The following is a 25,284-nucleotide window of genomic DNA, read 5'->3' as shown; positions in this document are numbered from 1 at the left end:
ATGACAGCGTACAATATATCTAAATTAAAGTGACCTCTTTCAGGCTAAATTGCAAACAGTATATTAATCCGTAACTGGAGTCATGCGGAGAGTTTCTTTGTTTGTTTTAAGGATAGGCGTAGATCCTAACATTCTACTATGCAAACAAGAACAACCTTGCCCTTCATGCACTGTTCTTAGATGGGTTATTGTATACTTACCAAAATAATTTTTCTATACGTGCAAAAGTCTGAAAATAGTGCTCAGTCCTCAGTTCTGTCTTCAGGAAGACATGATCTCCAGCAAGAATCACTGCTATTTTTTCTCCATATTTTGCCATTTAGAAACATAATTTAGGAAAAATGTAAAATGTTCACTCATATGATGAGAACACTCAACTGTTCTATTACGAAAACCCCGATGATATCCCATGAATTATGCCAGTAACCATGTATTGTAAGTTTAAATTCATTGTCAAGTGGGTAGAGTATAGTGAAATGTGCATTTTCATGACTGACAAGCATTTCACATAACACTCTTAAACTCATTTAGTACTAGGGGTATGGGCAAATTCCACAACAAAAATCTCCAGGCACAGGTGTCAACCCCAGGATGGATGGTTGGATGGTTCATGAAGTACAATGAGCACAAGACACTGTACTGCCATCCAGTATTTAGTAAGGCGAAATAATGGATTGGTGACAATTGCCCTTATATTCTGAAAAAAAATTAGTGATATGTAATTGTTTAAAAAGCAAACAAACAAAAAACAACAATTTCATCCATCCATCCATCGTCTAATCCGCTGAATCCGAACACAGGGTCACGGGGTCTGCTGGAGCCAATCCCAGCCAACACAGGGCACAAGGCAGGAACCAATCCTGGGTAGGGTGCCAACCCACTGCAGGACACACACACAAACACACCAAGGCCAATTAAGAATCACCAATCCACCTAACCAGCATGTCTTTGGACTGTGGGAGGAAACCGGAGTGCCCGGAGGAAACCCACACAGACACGGGGAGAACATGCAAACTCCACGCAGGGAGGACCCGGGAAGCAAACCCAGGTCTCCTAACTGCGAGACAGTAGCGCTACCACTGCGCCACCGTGCCGCCCAAACAACAATTTGCAACTCTTAAATAAAAAAGGTTTAAATTATAGTTATATTAAGTATTACAACATGTGTTGTTTAGTGGACCATTTTTTATTATAGTAAATGTCAGGGACTGGACAAGGTTATAGTGGCTTGTGAGTGTGGTGTGCCACCATTGAAATCTTGAAAAGGGGTGAGTAATCCGTCCCAGAGTTTCAAATGGTGTGCTAGTGAGGGAGGTTTCCTCATGCAAGCCGGAGACAGTGGGGAGCACTCCTTTATATTTTCCAGCGGCTAGTACACTTGGGTGGGGGACTGAACAGTAAGATCATTTAACCAGACATATTACTTACTGCATGTTTCTTCTAGGTGTAATATTTGAAATGGTAAGTGGACCGTTGACATTTCTTAGATATCACTTCTTGGAATGGCAGTTGGGAATAACGGTACTACCATCCTTTCCGCTTTTAGTGAAGCCACAGCAGCAACCTTTAATGCACTCTTGCTAAATATGTATTCTTTGAGCTACGGTATACTGAACTTTCTCCTTCCATTTTGACACCTCACTTTCCAAGTTAATTCACACCAAACATGATGCAGTCTCCTTTTTTCTGTTCTGGACTCTGCACTGTGTTCATGGACTCTGCACTGTGCTCAATAAAAGCATTTTTTTTTAACTGGGTCTACCTTTGTTATGTGTTATAGTTCCCCTTACTTGACACTATGTAGTGTATGATATTAGAGTCAGATTTTGTGCTGAGGTCTGTTCTGATGTCTCCTTTTCCCTGAGCTGACCCATCTAGTTGTATTTCATGGCAATAATTATTATGTATCAGGTTCTTGATGGGAGGTGTTGAGCAAACAAAGGAAAGCAGGCTGCCCTGTCATTATACAGACATTATATTCCTTGTCACTGTGGTGTTTTTAAGAGATTTGCTTATTCCTCTCATTGGAATTATAAACCTAATGCTTGCTTCTATGGATTTTGTAGTTTCCCAGTGTTTCTTGGCTTTAGGGTGGAGTGGTGGCTCTGTGGTTAGGGATCTGTGTCAGCAATTAGAAGGTTTCTGGTTCAAATCCCACAAATGCCAGAAATGATTCCACTCTGTTGATCCCTTGAACAAAGCCATTAAGCTGTAACTGCTCCATCCTGGGTATGATGTTAACATGCATCCAGCTCTGAAAACAGGCTCCCCAACTTGCAAGGGAAAATTTAAAAAAATAAAAAAAAAAAAGAAAAGAAACTATGCCATTTGAGCTAGTGTAGTGTTGAAGTGTCGCCTGTTGCATGACTGGGCTTAGGTCCTGATTTGAGATTGTGTGGTGGGTGCAGCAATATGCTGTATCAGTACATGCTCTCAACTTCTGCTTTTCTGGTCTTTGTCTTTAGTTTCTGCTTAGTGTTTATCTGACCTTCTACCTGGTAGGTCTGCTCCTGACCTTGCAGTTTACCTTATGTACAATTAAATATTTAGGTTAATTTTTAAAATATAGTATTTAGTGGGAGGAATTATGATTTACTTATCATAGCAGCACTGCAACTACAAATCCTGAGATCACGTCCCTGCTCAGTCATGGCTTATGTGGGGTTTGCATTTTCTATCCATGTCTGTGAGAGTTTTTCTTTGGGTACTTGGGTTGTCTTCTCAGATTCCCAAAGACTTACAAGATTAATTGGTGACACTAAAATTGGACATGTGTGGACATGAGAAACAGTGGGCCCTGTAATGGCTTCCAGAGTTATTTTCTCTCTTGCAAAATTGCTCTGAGATATACTTCTTCCCACCCCAAAACACTCAATTGCTGATGTTATATAAACCCACCCATAACTTTTACCACTTAGTTTAGTGACACTTTGTTCTCTGTTTTTTCTTCTGCCCTACGAGAAGCAGTAATTATGGATTGTATAGAGCAGTTGGCAATCCAAAGAGCTGGTCAGTACAACTGGAACAGCAAGTGTGTATAAAAGCCATAAAGAATTATATGATTATTGATTTTTTTTATTTTTGCTTTTTTTTTTGTTCTTTATTTCACCTTATACAATTTCTTGTGTTAGGAATTTGTTAGTTTTTGGATACCCTTTGGGGTCAGAGCACCCCCGGAGAATTGCAGATTAAAGGTCTTGCTGAAAGGCCCAGCAGAGTAGAATCTCTTTTGGCAGCAACAGGGATTCAAACCGGCAACCTTCCAGATACTGACGCAGATCCTTAGCCTCAAAGCCACCACTACCATTAGAATACAAGAAAAAATAATATTACAAAATGTAACTGGATGTATAATTCCTAGTTTCAGTAACACACTGTGGAGGCTCTGAAAACTCATGTTAAACTTCACAGCATCTGTTCAAGTCTGTTGACACATAGCCATACGTTTACTATGTAAAAACTGTTATGTAATGATGAATATTTAAAAAAAAACATTCTTCAATAAATGAAAGATCATTACTATATTTATGTTAAACTACACTTGAAAATAATCAGAATTTGCTTAGAAAATAATAGGAAAAGCAATTACAATACTTTTGTAGCTTCTATAATGAGGAGCAGTTCATAAGGTATAATGAGAACAACATCTACGCTTGTCTGAATGTGGCTCTGAATCTGGGTAACTTCAGTACTATGTTCAACATCATGAGCAGCGGCTTTCTAATTGGTTTAGTGTGTGAATGAGAAAATAACTTCCCGTACTGCAGCCTGCGATTGGCAGCTCCAATTCTAGCTCAGGAAAGGCAATTATAAGGAGGCTGGATCTGCTACCGTGTGGTGGGCAAGAATAGTATTCAGAAGGATTTAAGCCTGTGTGAGGAGAGAGCCAGCTGGAATTTCAGCTTATTGCTGGGTTTACTCTTAAATGTTTAACTGAGTGAGAAACTTCATATCTGTGATGTGCTCAGGAACATAGAGGAAGGTCTCAGAATTCTAAAGTTAGAGCAACTGTAAACTTGAAGAAATGCAAGCTTTTAATATCACACCTGAGGAGTTCAATCAGCTCCTAAAACTGAACAACTTAACACGGCAGCAGTTCATTGAGCTCTACCAGCTTCAGCCTCTTATTTACATCCCACAGCTGCCAGCTCACAGCAAGGTGGTCTTTGTGACTATATGCTTGATTATATTCCTATTTGCACTTGTTGGGAACTTTCTGGTCTTGTATGTGGTTACCAAAAGAAAAGCTATGAGGACGGTCACTAACATTTTCATCTGTTCTTTGGCTCTGAGTGACTTGCTGATTGCTTTTTTTTGCATTCCTTTCACAATGCTTCAGAATATTTCTTCCAATTGGCTGGGAGGTAAGTGACAACTTTCGCTTATTTACACAGGTGGATAGTTTGGACATAAAAAGATATTTATGTCATATTGTGGAAACAGTCTCCTGAAGAGCTGATTCAGGGTTCCCACTGAAAAGGACTAAGGTCCTTTATTGAACTACCTATTATGTTTTTTCTGTTTGAATAATATAATATAATATAATATAATATAATATAATATAATATAATATAATATAATATAATATAAAAGGACTTGCACCCTGTTCAAAGCTAGTTACTCTCTTGAGTGCAGTGCTGCCCAGATAGATTTCAGCTCCCTGAACTGGATTCATTATTCTGACAATGCTGTGTTATGATAATATTCATCCATCCATTTTTCAAACCTGTTTATACAGAATAGGAATGCAGGGAAACTGTAGCCAAACCCAGCAAGCACTGGATACAAGGCAGGAACAATCCCTGGACAGGGGGCCAGCACATAGCAATGTGCACACACACCAGGGTCAATTTAGCATTGCAAACCCTACTAACCTGCATGTCTTTGGACTGTGGGAGGAAACTGGAACACCTGGAGGAAATCCATCTGGACATGGAGAGACCATGAAAACTACATTCAGGAGCGTGGATATCCTTGTTGCAATTGTGCCACCCTTAATATTATATATGTAATATAATGTCAACTCATTCATCCATTTTCTTGCAGCACTGGGCAAGAACCAGCTCTGGATGGAATAACTGTCCACATTCAGACACACACAAAATGTGAACACACTCACTATGTAAAGGCAAATATATGGGGTGACCCAGTGACACAGGGATAAGTACAAATTCCTCTTAGATCCAATGTTTGAGGTTTCAATTCATTATCTGTGTCTATTTTTCACATTCTTCCTCCTCTGCGTGGGTTTTCATCCATGCAATCATATTTTCCTCCCTTATCCTCAAAATATATATGGTTAAAGTAACTGACTCTTCTAAATTGGCTGTGTGTGTGTGTGCATGTGTAATTGAGTTTGCCCTTCAATGGACTGAGGCTCTTCCTGTAATGTTTCTTTCCTTGAGCTCAGTGCTATCTGGATGTCCTATGGCTCCTTGCAACTGTGAATTAGATGAAGTAGTTTGAGAATGTAATGTTTCTTTTATATACACTGTAATAAAAATATAAAGGTAATGGCTTTATATATATTATATTATATTATATTATATTATATTATATTATATTATATTATATTATATTATATTATATTATTATTTCAGATATAGTACTTGGGAAGCATGGTAGCACAATAGCTGGCACTGTTGTATTTTATCTCTAGGCATCTGGATTAGATTCCCAGTCTGGTCACTGTGTGAAGTTTGTATGTTCTTGCTGTATACAGTATATGTTTTTTTTCTTCTAAATGCATGTTGTCAACCATACAATGAGCCAGTGTGAGTGAATGTGAATGGGTGAGTAAGAATGATCTGTAATAAACTGATAACCCTGCTGAGGCTTGATTTCAGTGTCCAATGCTTCCAGGACAGCATTTTCTTGTCTCTAAACTTGAGATAAATAGTTTCAGCAAATTAATTTGCTGATTGGTGTAATTTCTGATCCTAAGATTGCTACTGAAGGTGATCAGTCTATCCAATGCACATTCATGTTAAACTTGCCTATTATGAATACTCCTAAAACCTCTAGTTCATTGCAGCTGCTCCACAAGATAAAAAATGCGAAAAACATCCCCCATATTCTGTGATTCTTCAGCTCACAAGGTCTTATTTCCTTCCTAAGAGGTCACCTTTGACCAGGTTTTGTAAGTCAAATTCAAATAGAAATGACATCAACAATTAATGGCATCTAAAGCTCTCAAAACGGCTAGGCAGAACGGTGTCCAGTAACCATTAATTTAAGGCATTTATTTATTCATTCATTTATAACCCTAATAAATTTAATTGCGTGTATGCCTCAGACTCTGGCATGTATAAATAAACCTGCCTCAGGTTAGTAGGTGCTTTTAATTTTCTGATATTTCCGCCACAGTAAAATTCTAACGAATGGAAAAACTGAATAATCTTTGTTTGTTTCAGTGTGTTGTTAAAATCTCTTCTTTAGATGTAACCTCCATGATGTGTATTTGGTGAAGCTTAGTGTTTAGTTGTCATTTAACTCCTAGAATAAAATGTAGAACGAGTAGGAGTCTGATGACAACTGGAAATATACTGCTCAAAAGAATTAAAGGAACACTTTTTAATCAGAGTATAGCATAAAGTCAATGAAACTTATGGGATATTAATCTGTTCAGTTAAGTAGCAGAGGGGGTTGTTAATCAGTTTCAGCTGCTGTGGTGTTAATGAAATTAACAACAGATGCACTAGAGGGGCAACAATGAGATGACCCCCAAAACAGGAATGGTTTAACAGGTGGAGGCCACTGACATTTTTCCCTCCTCATCTTTTCTGACTGTTTCTTCATTAGTTTTGCATTTGGCTACAGTCAGTGTCACTACTGGTAGCATGAGGCGATACCTGGACCCTACAGAGGTTGCACAGGTAGTACAACTTCTCCAGGATGGCACATCAATACGTGTCATTGCCAGAAGGTTTGCTGTGTCTCCCTGCACAGTCTCAAGGGCATGGAGGAGATTCTAGGAGACAAGCAGTTACTCTAGGAGAGCTGGAGAGGGCCATAGAAGGTCCATAACCCATCAGCAGGACCAGTATCTGCTCCTTTGGGCAAGGAGGAACAGGATGAGCACTGCCAGAGCCCTACAAAATGACCTCCAGCAGGCCACTGGTGTGAATGTCTCTGACCAAACAACCAGAAAGACTTCATGAGGGTGACCCAAGGGCCCCATGTCCTCTAATGGGCCCTGAGCTCACTGCCCAGCAGCATGCAGCTCGATTGGCATTCGCCATAGAATACCAGAATTGGCAGATGCACCACTGGTGCCCTGTGCTTTTTACAGATGACAGGTTCACCCTGAGCACGTGACAGAAGTGAAAGGGTCTGGAGAAGCCATGGAGAACATTATGCTGCCTGTAACATCATTCAGCATGAGCAGTTTGGTGGTGGGTTAATGATTGTCTGGGGAGGCATATCCATGGAGGGTCACACAGACCGCTACAGGCTTGACAAAGGCACCTTGGCTGCCATTAGGTATCAGGATGAAATCCTTGGACCCATTGTCAGACCCTATGCTGGTACAGTGGCTCCTGGTGCACGACAATTCCTGGCCTCATGTGGTGAGAGTATGCAGGCAGTTCCTGGAGGATGAAGGAATTGATACCATTGACTGGCCACCACACTTTCCTGACCTAAATCCAATAGAACACCTCTGGGACATTATGTTTTGGTCCATCCAATGCCACCAGGTTGCACCTCAGACTGTCCAGGAGCTCAGTGATGCCCTGGTCCAGATCTGGGAGGAGATCCCCCACAACACCATCTGTCATCTCATTAGAAGCAATGCACTGATGTTGTCAGGCATGTATACAAGAACACAGGGGCCATACAAAGTGCTGAGTACAATTTTGAGTTGCTGCAATTAAATTTTGGCAAAATGGACTAGCCTGCCACATAATATTTTCACTCTGATTTTTGGGGTGTCTTTGAATTCAGGGCTCTGTAGGTTGATCATTTTCATTTCCATCAAACGATGTGGCATCCTTTCGTTCCTAACACATTACCCAGTCTATATCAGTATAGATATCCAGGAGGATTTCTTTTTCCCATTGAGATCTGATGTGTTTTCAAAGTGTTCTTTTAATTTTTTGAGCAGTTTTATTTTAGACTGAAGTCAGTATTTTTTAAATTCTTAATACTATCCATCCCCTTTCTGAAGCCACTTAATAAAGTGATAGGCCAGGGATGTAGTGAGCTAGAGCTTAAGCCAGCAGCTTAGGGAATTCATTCAGAGTGGGAGGCTAGTCCATTTACAAGACACACACTTACACCATGTGAATTTAGGGTCAATAATCAAACATGCTTTTGATAGGTGGAAGGAAAACTGGATTAACCACAAGTACAGTACACTGGTAGAATGTGCAAACTTCAGGCAAACACTGACTGGGCAATTGAATTAAAAAAGGCACCTGAAGTTGTGAGGAAACAGCAGCACTAACTGCCAAGTCTCTGTGCTACTCCTGTTCAATTTCCTGACTTGAAGTAAATTTGATAGAGTGGGTCCACAGCTCAGATGAAAAGGCCAGTTTTAAATAAATAATCACCGCACTTGCGACTTATAGAGGGGGAGTGGTATTGTGGCCGTAGCGGTTCTTGGACGTGACGTGCCGCAGGTGATTCCTCACTTATGTGCACAGGTAAGGAATCGTCCACATCTGTAATTGATACTGGGAACTGCTAATTGCCATCCCTGTGCCACGTCCCCATTAAAAATAGTAGGAGCCCGTGTGCAGAGGAAAAGAGGAAAAAAAATCGAGGAAGTGAATGGATGTTAGCGGAAGAATAGAAAGCGGGAAGCTGAAAGCCAGTGTGTGTGCACGTGAGCGAGTGAGTGCTGGCTCATGGTATTAACAGGCAGCTGGGAGAAGAGCTTCTGTAGAATGTTTGGCCGGCACTTGGGGTGCAGAAAGAAGTGGTCACTCCTGTTGAGCGCTTCAGAGGTGTAGGAGTGACCGGAAGAAGGTTGGCTCACCGCGGAAGGCAGCAGGAGTCGAGGCATGGGAAGTGGAAGCCCCAGTGTGAGCACTCTGGTCGCTGGGGATCCCAAGTTTCAGTCTGGCGGAGCTAAACGAAGTCAAGGATCAAGAAGCTTCCAGACCAGTAGAAGAAGTCAGCTGCAGTTAGGACTACTCCCCTGGTGCAAGGCCCGGAAATGAGAAGCAGGGGAGCCTCCAGGTAGAAAGAAGCCACTGGGTTTTGTTTTAAAGGACTGCTTCCAGCCATTGTTTTTAACCTTGTTTTAACTGGATTTATTTATGGGGTTTTAAACCTCCATATTTTACTTGCTTTTAATGGATTATTTATTTAATGATGTTTGAAGCACTGTAGTATTTATTTTGAACACTGTTTTTGGTTTTGTTGTTTTTAAATAAAACCACTTTTGCACCTTTCTCCTGGCTTCATTGGTGTTCTAATCATCCAGCTCACCCGGTGACATTACCGATGGTGTTGGGTTCAAGGGCTCCCAAAAGTGAAGTGGGAGCATGAAGCGGAACCCGCATCATCACAGTAAGTTCAAAGCACCTGTTTACAAATAAAAGATTTAAAATAAAACATATAATACCATGCAATATATTTATATGAACATTCCAATAAAAATCTATGTGTATAAGTGTGTAGCGGGGCCACATAGTTAGTGTTAAATGACAGTTCTGAGTGCGTCTCGTTTCATTGTCCCGTTTGCTGTTTGTATGTGTAGCAGTTAATGCCGTCCCCGTAAAGGAGGACGGATGATGGAAGGAGACCACAGCTGCAAACCTGGAAAACACCTGTTCTTAATTAATCAATCACAGCCGTCACATTGACTATTCAAGTAATCAGGAGGGAGAGAAGGACGGACGGACGAAGACGAAGGAAGGAGAAAGAAGACCATTTTGTTTCAACCACGTTTCAACTTGCTTGCTGTTTTTTCACATCGCGCCTTTTCACCAGTTTTCTTTTCATTTTGCCGGACTGTCTTTCAACCTCCATCTGCTGAGACCCCGGGGTCGATTCACCATCCACCATACGCCGAGGAATCATGGTGACGTTGCTCCAATCGCCGGGAAAATCAAACAACGCATTTACCGCTAGTTCAGTCATCCGTATTCAGGACATTTTTATAATCGGACTCAAGTTCACAATCATTCAGTTTACCACAGTCATTTTGTTATTCGTGTTGTGTGTTATATGTTACAGGGGCAAGGGAGGGTTTTTGTTGTATTTATATTTGGTGGTGTCTTGTTGTTGCTGGGGTGGAGGGATATTTATATTTATATCTGTTTTCTGTTTTTTGCATGTCTTGTTTCATTTAATAAATTTAATCCGTTTAATTTTACATCCTGCTTTTGTGTACTTACATTTACACCATCGATTGTGGGGAAAAGTTTTTTAATTGGTTAGAAGTATGGCTTGATAAGTAGATTATTTCTCAGTAAATTATCCAGGCCGCAGGTCTTGAAGGTGTAGCTGCCGGCTGGGTAAAGGGGTCGACTGTTACAAGTGTTAATGTAATTTATATGTTAAATAACTCCAACAGATGTAAATACACTCACCTAAAGGATTATTAGGAACACCATACTAATACGGTGTTTGACCCCCTTTCGCCTTTTGTAAGTAAGCTGTAAGGAATGAGCCTGCCAAATTTCAGCCTTCTACCCACACGGGAACTTGGAGAATTAGTGATGAGTCAGTCAGTCAGTGAGTCAGTGAGTTAGTGAGGGCTTTGCCTTTTATTAGTATATAGAGAGAGAGAGAGATGTGTGTGTGTGTGTGTGTGTATATATATATATATATATATATAGATAGATAAATCTCTCTCTATATATATATATCTATATATCTCTATATATATATATATCTATCTATCTCTCTCTCTCTCTCTCTATATATATATATATATATATATATATATAGAGATATATATATATATATATATATATATATTGTGGTCCCCGGCCGGGCCCAGGAGGACCAGAGGAGGGTTTGTGCCTCCTCCAGACCGAGAGGGGGCATCCGCCCTGGTTATGTTGGGGGCCTCAGGTAAAGGGCTTGGAAGCCCAGCCCTGTAGGGACCCGTGGCCACCGCCAGGCGGCGCCCCAGTACCTGAATATCCCAGGAACCCAGCACTTCCGCCACACCAGGAAGTGCTGGGGGGAAGACGACTGGGGACACCCGGATGGCTTCCAGGTGCGCAGCCGGCACTTCCGCCACACTGGGGCGTGTCTAAGGGAGGAATGCCGGGAAGCAGCTGGAGCCCATCCCGTTTCCTATTTAAGGGGGCCGCCTCCCTCCAGTCGATGACAAGAGTCGGGTGGAAGAGTGTCAATGTCTGGAGGAGGAAGGAGGCGGTCAGAAGAAAAGAGAGAGAGAGAGAAAGAAAGAGAAAAAAGAGAAGAAGAAAAGAGAAGGCATTGGAGTGGCCTGGACTGAGGGAGGTTGGTGAGCAGAATTGTACAGAGAGAAATGGAGAATAAACCTGTGTTTGTGGGTGACATTAACGTGTCTGCCTGTCTGTGTCTGCGGCGAGGTTTACAATATCTATATATATATATATACTAGCAAAATACCCGCGCTTCGCAGCGGAGAAGTAGTGTGTTAAAGAAGCAATGAAAAGAAAAGGAAACATTTTGAAAATAACGTAACATGATTGTCAATGTAATTGTTTTGTCACTGTTGTGAGTGATGAGTGTTGTTGTCATATATATATATATATATATATATATACACACACACATAAACATATATATATATATACATATCTATACATATACACATATATACATACATATATATATATCTACATATATACACATACATATACACACACACATAAATACATACACACATACATACATACACACACAAATACATATATATATACATACATACACACACACATATATAAACATATATATACATATACATACATATCTACATATATACACACACAGCTATTTCAGATCAGTGCAATACGCTGCTTGTTAAAACGGATAACTCCCGCTCTTACGTGCAAGTCTGCGTGGATATTATGAACTATCGTATTTGTTCAAGTTCTATTTAAATTTTAAATAGAAGGAATTTTTATTTAGTCGACAGAAATATCTTTGGTAGGAATGGTAAAACAGACAGGAATATTATTCGTGAATAAATCAACTCAAACCTTAAACAACTTATAATATTTTGCTCTCCATAAAAATATATCCTGTCTAAATTATACAAGTTAGAAATAAAGTAAACGTTAAAAGAACAAACATTCAAATTTCTTTACTCTTATGTAATTTTATATAAAAATAAACTTAGATTTTAAATATCCCAAAAGATTTTGCTCTCCATAAAAATATATCCTGTCAAAATTATACAAATTCAAATATGAACATGCTGCATAACAAAACCTAGAAATATAAATAAAATGTGTTCCTTTCAGCAATAACAAATCAAATCATTCAGTTGTCTTTGCTCATATGTCATTTTAGAGCTGGACGCCTGGCATCTTTTTGGCCACAGGTTCGTTTCTGTTTGGTGTGAGGTTCTGTGTTGTGGAGATTCTCAGGATGGATTGCAGGTGCTCATCAGTGAGGCGACTCCTGTGTGCTGTTTTGTTAGTCTTTATCACTGAGAAGAGCTTCTCACACAGATATGTGCTACCAAACATGCACAAGGTTCGAGCCGCATGTAGACGGACTTTTTTTGTTCTTCAAAGTCACCAAAGCGCCGTGCAAACTCAGTGCGCTCAGTTTATCAGCAAAGTGCGATTTGGGAACACCGTAGTGACGACTTGGTTTAACATTACTTGGCAACAGGGAAAGTGGGGCAAGGTGCACTGGTGCATTTGTGCCTCCCATAAAAGCAGCTTCACTTGAAATCACTTTGTGATTGTGCACGGGTTAAACGTCCGCTGAAGTGTCAGATTCTTATTTAATTATGCTGCTTTCTGTATCTTCTGCATTGCATTCAGGTTACCCTGATGTTTTGTCTCATAGTGCCGTCTTAGATTAAATTCTGTAATTACAGCCACATTAGCTCCACAAATGAGACACACGGGTTCAGTAAACATATACTCAGCCTCCCATCGGTTTTAAAGGCTCTATTTTCAGAATCAACTTTTCTCTTCAGCATCGTGTGAGCTAGCTTCGCAATAACTTGCAGCATCATAAGGTAGACTTGATTAACGCGGTAAGTGTTGGCAAGGCAGCTGAAGCGCTGCATTATGGGATCTGTAGTTTATTGTGTTACCAGCGCTTCATATACCGGGCTTTAATAACAATAATACAGTATATAAAATGATCTCGCGGGCGGATATAATTACGCCGGGCGGATGTGGCCTGCCCTTGAGTTTGACACATATGGACTAAATAGAACTTGAAAAGATATATTTTTTCAAATGTGATCGCGCAATTCAGATAGAGTTGGCGCACTACAGCCTGCATGCCTCAATAAGTCATCCTCCCTCGCTCTTACTTTTTACCGTTCATCTAATGAATACACTGAGTATGGCTTTACCAAAACAATCATTGATGGCGAATAAAGTATCCATTATTCGAGTATGTAGATCGGGTTATATATATATACATATATATATACCCGCGTATCGCAGCGAGAAGTAGTGTGTTAAAAAGCTAGAAAAGAAAAGGGAACATTTTAAAAATAACGTAACATGACTGTCAATATACAGTATTTGTTTTGTGAGTGTTACTGAGTGTTGCTGTCATCAAGGATTTGATTATCATTATTTCTTTCAATCAGGTTCGTATTTGTAGGATGTGTTGTGTTCAAGTTACATTCCGTGTTTGTCAATCGTTGTAAAGATGACAGGTTTCATTCATCGATTCGTTTCTTACTGCATCAATAAACAGCTCGTCTTCTTCTTTATCTGAGACCTGACACACTGCATGCACGGGTTTTTTTTACACTGTCTTCCTTTAGCGGGACATTGACTTTTTCCAACGTGTGCTTTGTTTTGGATTTATGAATATGCTTGTATGTATCAGACGCTTCATATTTTTGCTGCCTTTTCAATTGTGTAATTGGTTTTGTTCAGCGCTCTTTGGAACTGTTGCTTTTATCTGTGCACTGCGTCAGTTCACGTGAGCCTCGGTGTACATGCATCGAAGGTTCCCAGCTGTGCTGGTGCCATCTCGTGCTATGTCCATGGCTGTATTTAATGTTACCTTAGTCCTGGCACTTAAAACTTTCTCTCGCAGTTTAAGCTGAGTTTGTGTCAAACACCACCCTGACCATCTCATCTTCCTCTGCATAAGCACAGTCCTTAACCCGTGAATATTTAGTGGAGTTTGCTATTGGATTGCCGCTGACGGACGGCCTTATATGGGCAGGCACTAAATTACAAACGCCAGCGGCAGCCTGTCTATGAACTTAATTTAAAGTGTAGGTTTACATCGTGCTTTGTTTCAGTAGCAGAACTCATGAATATGGTTGTATATGTCACCGCTTCTTATTGTTTAGCTGCCTTCTCAATTATATAATGCATGTTTTCTTCAGCGCTTTTTGAGGTCTTCCTGGTTTTCTATGTACTGCGTGATTACGTGGGAGGCGTGATGATGTCACACTAAACTCCCCCCACGGCGTTGAAGCTCATCTCCATTACAGTAAATGGAGAAAACTGCTTCCAGTTATGACCATTACGTAGAATTTCGATATAAAACCTGCCCAACTTTTGTAAGGAAGCTGTAAGGAATGAACCTGCCAAATTTCAGCCTTCCACCCACACGGGAAGTTGGAGAATTAGTGATGAGTCAGTGAGTGAGTGAGTGAGTGAGTGAGTGAGTGAGTGAGTGAGGGCTTTGCCTTTTATTAGTATAGATATATATATCTATATCTATCTATCTATATATATATATATATATATATATATATATATATATATATATATATATATATATATATATATATATATATATATATATATATTGTCACACACGTGCGAGTTGGAGGCAGTCAAAGAGCCTAAAGGTGAGTGAAATCTCACGAGACATGGGTTTATCACATGGTACTTACCTGAATCTCTTTCTACCTACAGAAAACAGGAAGAAAAATAAACACATCCATATTCGGTTCCAATCTGATAAGGTCACTTCCGGTTACACATTTATCTACTCCAGTCTACTCATGATGACGTTGGTTCCGTGATCCCGCCTCCAATCGTCACTTCCTGCCAACTATTTCCTCTCCCATCATCCCATCTGTTATATAAATGCCATTTTGTTACAGTATTGCATTCACTTTGTACTGAAAAGTCATTTTGAATCATCCTTATTTCATTTTGTCTGGACGACAATATATGGGGACAATCCCCAAATCTTTTTCTGTTTTGAGAAGACTCTTATTTATTACAATTGGCGTAGTCGGCAGGATACTTGTTCATTATGAGCGAAGAACAGGACCTTAATACTGTACTGAGTACGATCATGGGAGATCTACAAACTCTGATGATTCAGATGGGAGAAACCAGGACCCAATTAGCCGAAACCGAGGCTCGTTCCCATGCTGGTGTACGGACGGAGGTGGCTCAGTCTCAGCCAATTCAGTTAACTCCCTTGACTGAATCAGATGACATCGAGTCTTATTTTCTGATATTTGAACGTACCGCTAAGCGGAACGCTTGGCCGAGGTCGGAGTGGGCGTACCTACTGGCTCCCTATTTGAAGGGAACGGCGCAGAGGGCCTATTACGACTTAACCGAGGAGCAGGCGGCTGATTATAATGCTCTCAAACTGGAGGTGTTCAAACGCTACGGCGTTTCACAGGAACAACAGGCGAGAGAGTGGAGGGAGTGGCAATTTGATCCTGAAAGGCCGTTAAGAACTCAGGGCTCTTTAAAGCCTGGGGAAAGGTGTGTCGCTGGCTACGGCCCGACATCAACTCCTCCCACAAAATGGCTGAGCTCCTTGCGTGCAAGACATTCGTACATGCCCTCCCTGACCACATAGCCCAACAAGTCCGGAAGCATAATTTCGAAGACATGGACACCTTGATAAAAATAGCAGAGCGTCATTAGGCAGCCTGTAAATCGGGGCGGTCCGAACGGGCTTCTCGCCGAACCCAACAGATACGTGGGGCAGTCCCTCAGCCCCCCTGACAAACTCCTGAACCTGCCGTTCGTAGAAGGGACAGATTTGTCGGTCCCCCTCGCTGTTTCAAGTGCGGGGAGATCGGACATCTGTCCCCGAACTGTGCCTACGAGCCAATGGATTGCTCGGTAGTAAGGGGAGAAAGGTACTGTGCCACAGTGACTAACCCTCTGTCTCTTCCATATACAGGTGCAGTTATTATAAATGGCAGAAAGGTAAGGGCAATGTTTGACTCCGGGAGTAACATTTCCATTGTTGCTACTCGTTACGTATTACTGCAACAGTGGACTAAAGGGAAAACTAGTCTGAAATGTATACATGGGGATATTAAATATTACAAAACAGCCAGGTGTGTAATATCGGTAGATCATATAATAACCAGTATGGCTATGGCGGTATTACCTGATCCCCCTTTTCCAGTCATATTAGGAAGAGATTGGAATAAAATTAACAGCGGTAATAACGTAACTGCATCTAATAAGAATTTGGGCTTAGTGATGGAGAATAATGCTCCGACTGCCTCCATGCCGTGTCCCTCAGTAGCAAGGATCCATATGGGTACCCAGTGTAAAAGTTTTCATGTCCCATCGTCCTCTGCGGGAGCTGATACAGTCGACGCAGAAGGTGTAGAGACAATAGCCCCTCCCATTGAACGCGAAAGAGATCCTATACAAAACTTAACGACACAATTTCGATTAAATTCATCGTCATTCAAAAGAGAACAATGGAATGACGATTCATTAAAAAATGCTAGAAATGCAGTAGTATCTACCGAGGGTTATACAACCCTAGATCCCATGCCAAAGATGCCGTTCTTTGTAATTAAAAATGATTTATTATATAGAGTGGCAGAACACGAGGGTGAAGTGCGGGCTTTGTTGTTAATCCCACGTACTTTCGGCGAAAGGTATGTGAGTTAGCACATGCCCACCTTCTAGGCGCCCATCTAGGCTCCGAAAAAACTTTGGAGAGGATAAAACTCCGATTTTATTGGCCGGGAGTTAATGAGGAGGTCAGGCGATTTTGCGTTTCACATCCGGAGTGTCAACTTCGCCAGATACCCAGAAGGTCTAAAGCTCCTCTTATTTCCCTTCCCCTTATTGACATCCCATTTGAATGAGTTGGTATCGATCTCATTGGTCCATTAGAACCCTCATTAAAAGGTTTTAAAATATATTTTAGTTCTAGTAGATTATGCCACTCACTTTCCAGAAGCTGTTCCGTTGCGCTCAGCTAATTCAAAAAATATTGCACGGGAATTGGTAGGGATATTTGCGCGTGTTGGGATCCCCAAGGAGGTCTTAACAGATCAAGGGACTCCTTTCACTTCAGAAACGTTCAGGGAAGTGGCCAAATTACTCAGGATAAAACATCTAAAAACATTGGTTTATCATCCCCAAACTAATGGATTGGTTGAACGTTTTAATCAGACATTAAAACAGATGTTACGCAAGGTAGTTAACGAGGACGGAAGAAACTGGGATCAGTTGCTTCCTCTCGTTTTGTTTGCTTACTGGGAAGTTCCCCAAACCTCAACAGGGTTTTCTCCTTTTGAATTATTATATGGAAGACAACCCAGGGGGCTTTTGGACATGTTAAAAGAAGGTTGGGAGGAGGAGGTGCTCCCTACTTCAAATATTCTTGAATATATTGCGCAATTACGTGATAGACTAGAGAAAATCAGACCTATCCTAAAAGAGAATTTAGAAAAAGCACAAGCAGCACAGTCACGTTATTATAATAGAAACACCACCATTCGGGAATTTGTCCCGGGTGATCGTGTTATGGTATTAGTCCCAACCTCCCATTATAAATTGTTAGCTCATTGGCAAGGACCTTATGAAATTAAAGAAAGAAAAGGTCTTGTCGACTATTTAGTTAAACAACCTAATCGTCGACCGAGCGAAAGAGTATATCATATAAACTTGCTGAAACCGTGGACGGAAAGGGAACCCGATCCCTCCTCCGGACAGCCTAGTTCACTTTTTATGTCCTGTGCCAAACTTAATTATGGTTCCGATTTGACACTCGAACAGCGACAAGATCTCGAAAAGGCTATCTTGTCTGTACCTGACGTGGTGGATGAATTACCTGGACGTACTGCATTTATTGCGCACGATATTATTACGGACCCTGGAGTGATTGTCAGGGAGAGACCTTACAGACTCCCGGAGGCAAAGAAAGCGGAAGTTGAGTTAGAAATTAGGCGAATGCTGGATTTAGGGGTTATCGAAGAAAGCTATAGCCCTTGGTCTAGTCCAATTGTTCTAGTTTCTAAACCCAATGGGTCTTGGAGGTTCTGTAATGACTTCTGACGACTTAATCAGGTCTCCAAATTTAATGCGTATCTGATGCCGTGAGTGGATGATCTGCTCGATCGACTAGGAAACGCTCAATTCCTAACTACCCTTGACATGACAAAAGGGTATTGGCAAATTCCTTTAACGGATTCTGCAAAAGAAAAAAACGCATTTAGCACTCCCAGCGGACATTGGCAATACCGGGTCCTTCCTTTTGGTTTGCACGGGGCGCCAGCTACTTTCCAAGGTCTGGTATTCCTATTGTGCCGCCTGCCTAGATGACGTTGTCATCTATTCCAGCACATGGAAGGATCATGTACGGCAGGTGAAAATGGTACTTTCCACAATTGCAGCAGCAGGGCTTCGTATTAATCCAAAGAAATGTTTCTTTGGATTGAGAGAAGCCAAATATTTGGGCTATATATATATATATCTATAGAGAGAGATAGATATATATCTCCCTATATATATATATATATATATATATATATATATATATATATATATATATATATATATATATATTAGGATTATTAGGAACACCATACTAATACGATGTTTGACCCCCTTTCTCCTTCAGAACTGCCTTAATTCTACGTGGCATTGATTCAACAAGGTGCTGGAAGCAGTCTTTAGAAATGTTGGCCCATATTGATAGGATAGCATCTTGCAGTTGATGAAGATTTGTGGGATGAACATCCAGGGCACGAAGCTCCCGTTCCACCACATCCCAAAGATGCTCTATTGGGTTGAGATCTGGTGACTGTGGGGGCCATTTTAATACAGTGAACTCATTGTCATGTTCAAGAAACCAATTTGAAATGATTCGAGCTTTGTGACATGGTGCATTATCCTGCTGGAAGTAGCTAACAGAGGATGGGTACATGGTGGTCATGAAGGGATGGACATGGTCAGAAACAATGCTCAAGTAGCCCGTGGCATTTAAACGATGCCCAATTGGCACTAAGGGGCCTAAAGTGTGCCAAGAAAACATCCCCCACACCATTACACCACCACCACCATCCTGCACAGTGGTAACAAGGCATGATGGATCCATGTTCTCATTCTGTTTACGCCAAATTCTGACTCTACCATTTGAATGTCTCAACAGAAATCGAGACTCATCAGACCAGGCAACATTTTTCCAGTCTTCAACTGTCCAATTTTGGTGAGCTCGTGCAAATTGTAGCCTTTTTTCCTATTTGTAGTGGAGATGAGTGGTACCCGGTGGGGTCTTCTGCTCTTGTAGCCCATCCGCCTCAAGGTTGCGCGTGTTGTGGCTTCACAAATGCTTTGCTGCATACCTCGGTTGTAACGAGTGGTTATTTCAGTCAAAGTTGCTCTTCTATCAGCTTGAATCAGTCGGCCCATTCTCCTCTGACCTCTAGCATCAACAAGGCATTTTCGCCCACAGGACTGCCGCATACTGGATGTTTTTCCCTTTTCACACCATTCTTTGTAAACCCTAGAAATGTTTGTGCGTGAAAATCCCAGTAACTGAGCAGATTGTGAAATACTCAGACCGGCCCGTCTGGCACCAACAACCATGCCACGCTCAAAATTGCTTAAATCACCTTTCTTTCCCATTCTGACATTCAGTTTGGAGTTCAGGAGATTGTCTTGACCAGGACCACACCCCTAAATGCATTGAAGCAACTGCCATGTGATTGGTTGATTAGATAATTGCATTAATGAGAAATTGAACAGGTGTTCCTAATAATCCTTTAGGTGAGTGTATATACTGTACACCTTTTTGTTTTTTAATTTATATGTTTGCTTGGAAAAGTATGCCTGTATCTATCCCAGTCTTGTCTGTTGCTTGACTGGCATTGCACCAGATCTCTTCCTTTAGCTTTGTCAGACTGAGACTCACTGGGCTATTTAGCACATACGTCTTGTAGCTCTTTAGATTTCTTTATGACTTCAGTGTTAATTTTATGCTTCACTCTTATGGCAACTTTAGTAAAATGTCACCTTTTACAAAGGTTAACTTGCATGGAAATTGTTTCCCACACTGTGTCTAACTGTGGCTGTAAATAAGCATGTAGGTGAACTACTATCATCAGAAATTTAAACACCTTTTCATTCAGGGAGTCATTATAATATGTACTTTTACTCATGTGCCCTTTGTTATTGGAATCTGGATGAAAAGCAAGTAAAATAAAATAGCATAACATTTCTAAACCTGCTTAATTCCCAGAAACTCTGAACTGGATCATAATGAAAAGTATGAAATGATTCAACTAATAATAATAATAACAAAAATATACAATATTTACTGTATTTGTGTATTGTATTGTATTGACCCCCTTCTTTTGACACACACTGCATGCCCAACCTACCTGGAAAGGGGTCTTTCTTTGAACTGCCTTTCCCAAGGTTTCTTCCATTTTTCCCTACAAGGTTTTTTTTTGGGAGTTTTTCCTTGTCTTCTTAGAGAGTCAAGGCTGGGGGGCTGTCAAGAGGCAGGGCCTGTTAAAGCCCATTGCGGCACTCCCTGTGTGATTTTGGGCTATACAAAAATAAACTGTATTGTATTGTAATAACAAAGATATACAATATTTACTTGGATTATTATCATTAATTAATCTATGATAATTTCTAATAAATGTAAGTACAAAATCAACCAAGTATTGTTAAGCAAAATTTAATCACTAAAGTGTAAAACAAACCTTTATTCTTATCAGAAAAAGATTTTCTAATTAAAATATTTATACATTAAAGATGATGATAAATCAACCAGATCAGATTATCCATCGATCCATCCATTATCCAACCCGCTATATCCCAACTACAGGGTCATGGGGTTCTGCTGGAGCCAATCCCAGCCAACACAGGGTGCAAGGCAGGAAACAAACCCCGGGCAGGGCGCCAGCCCACTGCAAGACACACGCAAGGGACAATTTAGAATCGCCAATCCACCTAACCTGCATGTCTTTGGACTGTGGGAGAAAACCGGAGCACCTAGAGGAAACCCATGCAGACGCGGGGAGAAAATGCAAACTCCACAGAGGGAGGACCTGGGAAGCGAACCCAGGTCTCCTAACTGTGAGGTAGTAGCGCTACCCACTGCGCCACCATGCCGCCCCCAGATTAGATTAATATTTACAAAAATAATAACATTCAGTATATATCTATTTTAACTAGGCATATGTACATGACAACCCATTGAGCAGAAACAGTTTGATGTTATTAAAGTTAATGAAAAGATACAAAAGCAAATACAACAGTCCATAGCGGATTCGGTTGATTTAGGATGTAGATAAAGTTCTTGATTCCTGAAGGTAAATGTTTGACCAGCTGCACACAGAGGAGAGGAAAACAAAAAACTCTTATCATGGGCTATAGGAGAAAATTAAACCTCTGGAGGGCCACAGTCGGAAGACAGAAGTGAACAAATCAAACAGTTAGGTCTGATGGTAATCAGTTTCTGCATCATAGAATGCAGAATAACCTAGGCCAGCTGGTCACCCACCCTCGAATGGACCCAGCTTATACAGTTAGCACAGTCAATAGATAATGAGGTTTCCAAGTCCTCTTTGTTTTCTCCAGTATCCCAGGTGACTGCAGAATAGAGCGCTTTGAGTAGGTGTGGATGGTGCATGAGACAAAAAAAAGCAATGAAATAATGCCGGGTCCTTATTATTGCATCAAAGAGCTAAATTTATAATCAGATCACTATATTATACTATAATTACTGGAAAGATTGAGAAAAGATTTTTAGATGTTTTTAAAATGTTACACAGATTTAGCATGGCATATTTCTATCCATCCATTATCCAACCTGCTATATCCTAACAGGGTCACGGGGGTCTGCTGGAGCCAATCCCAGCCAACACAGGAAAAAAACCATGGGCAGGGCACACACACCAAGCACAATGTAGAACTGCCAATGAATTTAAACTGCATCCCTTTAGACTGTGGGAGGAAACCCATGCAAGCTCCACACAGGGAGGACCTGGGAAGTGAACCTGCGTCTCCTAACTGCGAGGCAGCAGCGCTACCCACTGCACCACCATGCCACCTGGCATATTATATTATATATTATATTGTATATTATATATTGTATATTATATTGTATAATATATTATTATATTGGTTAATTATTCAAAATTTTAGATGCATAAGAACAAAAAGCTGCCTCACCAGTTCTTTTATGTTTAGGTCTAGGAATAACGAGAAACCAGAATTTGCAGATCTAAGACTGAGATTTGGTGCATAAGGGAACCGGCATTCTGAGATGTAGACAGGGGCAAGATTGTTTAAAGGCTTATATACAAGTAGAAGTATTGTAAAATCAACCCTGATAGGTATTGGTAGGGTTATATGCTCATATATTTTCCTTTCAGTTAAAGTTCTTGCTGCGGCATTCCGGACAAGCAGTAGCTGACTTAAGTCCTTTTTGTGTATTCCTGATAGGAGAGCATTGCAGTAATCCAGTCGGCTAAATACCAATGCATCTTTAAATGTTATAAGACATTGCACCCTTGCAGTGTTCCTTAGATGGAAGAAAAAAATATTGGTAATATTATTAATATGCAATCTGAAATTAAGGTCAGACTCAGTAATAATACCTAAAAATCTTAAACTCTGGTTTGATTCGCAGGTCCAGATGATTGCTTCTACTTCTAAGATTCTCACTTTGTTTATTGCACCCAGTAACTAACAATTCTGTTTTTAACTTGTTTAATTTAAGGGAATTCATATTCCTTCATTCTGTTATACTATAAAGGCAGTGGAGTAAAGGGTTTAGATCACAATGGATAAATAGAGTTGGGTGTCATCCAAAGGGGACCATTATTTTTTCACATAAACATTAGAACTGCGGAGTGAACTCTCAGGAGGCTGTTTATTATGGTCGGTACAGCACACGTGTCTAGTGGTCAAATTAAATCAAATCAATGTCTCAGAACCTGTACTTTTGTCTGTAGTCTGAATTTAAAAGAACATTAAGTGTAAGAGCAGTCAAATGGAAGTCTTTAAGATGCTGATGCTGATCCATTTAAATGTGATTTGTTTGATAGATTTGAAAAAAATCACATAATCCAGCAGCAGTATACTGATACAAAGAAACAATATTAAATTAAATAGTAATAAAAATGAAAAAAAAAATGAAAAAATGTAAAATAAAATTAATGTTAGCATTAGTTAGTTTGGATTGAATTGGCTCAATTTTTCTCGCTCAGAGCCCACCACTTCCTCCCACATACTCTCATGTGTAGTACAATTCAGATTCTACGCAGGGGTTAAGAGAGTAAGTTCACTGTTATATTCCTGAAAGCATTCACTATCAATGCTTGACAAGGACCATTATATGGCTGGAATTAATGAATGAATTAACCTTTCCAGGTGGCTCAGTGGCACAGTGGTAGCGCTGCTACCCTGCAGTAAGGAGACCTGGGTTTGCTTCCCAGGTCCTCCCTGCATGGAGTTTGCATGTTCTCCCCGTGTCTGCGTGGGTTTCCTCTGGATGCTCCGGTTTCCTCCCACAGTTCAAAGACATGCAGGTTAGGTGCATTGGTGTTCCTAAATTGTCCCTGGTGTGTTCTTGGTGTGTGAGTGCCCTGCAGTGGGCTGGTGGGCTGGCGCCCTGCCTGGGATTTGTTCCTGCCTTATGCCCTGTGTTAGCTGAGATTGGCTCCAGCAGACCCCTGTGATCCTGTGTTAGGATATAGCAGATTGGATAATGGATGGATGGGTTTACCTTTCCAATAATAATAACTAAATGTGCTCAGAAATAACTAAATATTTATTTATTGACAGTCTTTTGTTTCTCATCAATTAATTCAGGTATATTTATTTATTAAGGACCAAGCTTTCTATAGAAAAATCTGCTTCCAAAACCATTGTCAATCTAGACACTAGGCATGAAAAGGTGTTATGTTATGAAATGTACCCCCATTACATTGGAATGCAGCACTATGCCACTGTTACAATATCCCTGCTCAGTCTGATAGTCTCAACTTTCATTTACCTTTTCACTTTAACTCTCTGTTTCAGATTACATTTCTACTGCATTTGGATATGATTTGCTTGTTGACCATCTTGTTAGACATTGCAACTGTCTCAGGTGATTCAATCAGTATATATGGCACTGCTTATCACTTTCTATTAAATGTTGTTTTGTTTGGTCACACATCTCTCACTGTTGTGTACATACAGTATACAACATGGAATATATTTGAATACCAGATTTATTATGCCCAATGTTTGCCTAATAATATCATCATAATATCTGACATCCAGCACAGCAGCAAGTGGCAGCCTTTTCAGCAACTCCGTGTATGACTTTTATTTTTTTTCTCTATTTTACTGATCACTCCTAACACTTTTTTTTATGTGGACTCGTTCCCTGGACACTTTTTACTACTTTTACTACTTTACTACTACTTGGACATTGATTTTTACATTGTGATACTAATTTATTCAAGTAGTCAACTTCAAGCGCTGAGAACAAATGCCCATGCCCGTATGGTTCCCTATTTACCTGATGAGGTAAGAAGGTGGTATCATGGCAGCAGAGCCGGAGCTAAGCAAAAAGCGAAGCGACTTGCGAGAAAGTGCAGTTTCAAGCCTTCAGTGCCGTCTGTGATCCTGGGAAATGTGAACTCACTACCAAATAAAATCAACAAACTGGCCGCGCTGGTGAAAAATGTCATGACCTACAGAGAAAGCAGTTTGTTGTGTTTTTGTGAAATGTGGCTAACAACTAACATCCCAGATGCTAACGTGGAGCTACCCGGGTTTAGCACAGTTAGAGCAGACAGAGACACAAATACCTGCGGGAAGCAGAAAGGAGGAGGACACGCTCTCTATGTAAATACAAGGTGGTGTAACTCTGGACATGTAAACATCAAAATCTCAACTTGCTGCAGGGACATCGAACTGTTGGCCGTAAGTCTATGTC

General features: G+C 40.6%; 1 protein-coding gene across 1 annotated transcript in view; it reads left to right on the top strand.

The window, feature by feature from the left end:
• The first annotated feature begins 3,889 nt into the window (after positions 1–3,889).
• LOC120528596 (pyroglutamylated RF-amide peptide receptor-like) overlaps positions 3,890–25,284 on the top strand; it is a 92,470-nt gene continuing 71,075 nt past the window's right edge. Inside the window, exon 1 of the mRNA XM_039752770.1 lies at positions 3,890–4,364. Within this exon, the coding sequence (XP_039608704.1) occupies positions 4,025–4,364 (340 nt within the window). The 5' untranslated portion in view covers positions 3,890–4,024. The remainder of the gene's footprint in view (positions 4,365–25,284) is intronic.

The sequence above is a fragment of the Polypterus senegalus genome, chromosome 4 (genome assembly GCF_016835505.1).
Source record: "Polypterus senegalus isolate Bchr_013 chromosome 4, ASM1683550v1, whole genome shotgun sequence".
Classification (NCBI taxonomy): Eukaryota; Metazoa; Chordata; class Cladistia; order Polypteriformes; family Polypteridae; genus Polypterus; species Polypterus senegalus.
Note: the sequence above shows the minus strand (reverse complement) of the source record. Positions and strands in the feature narration are given on the sequence as shown.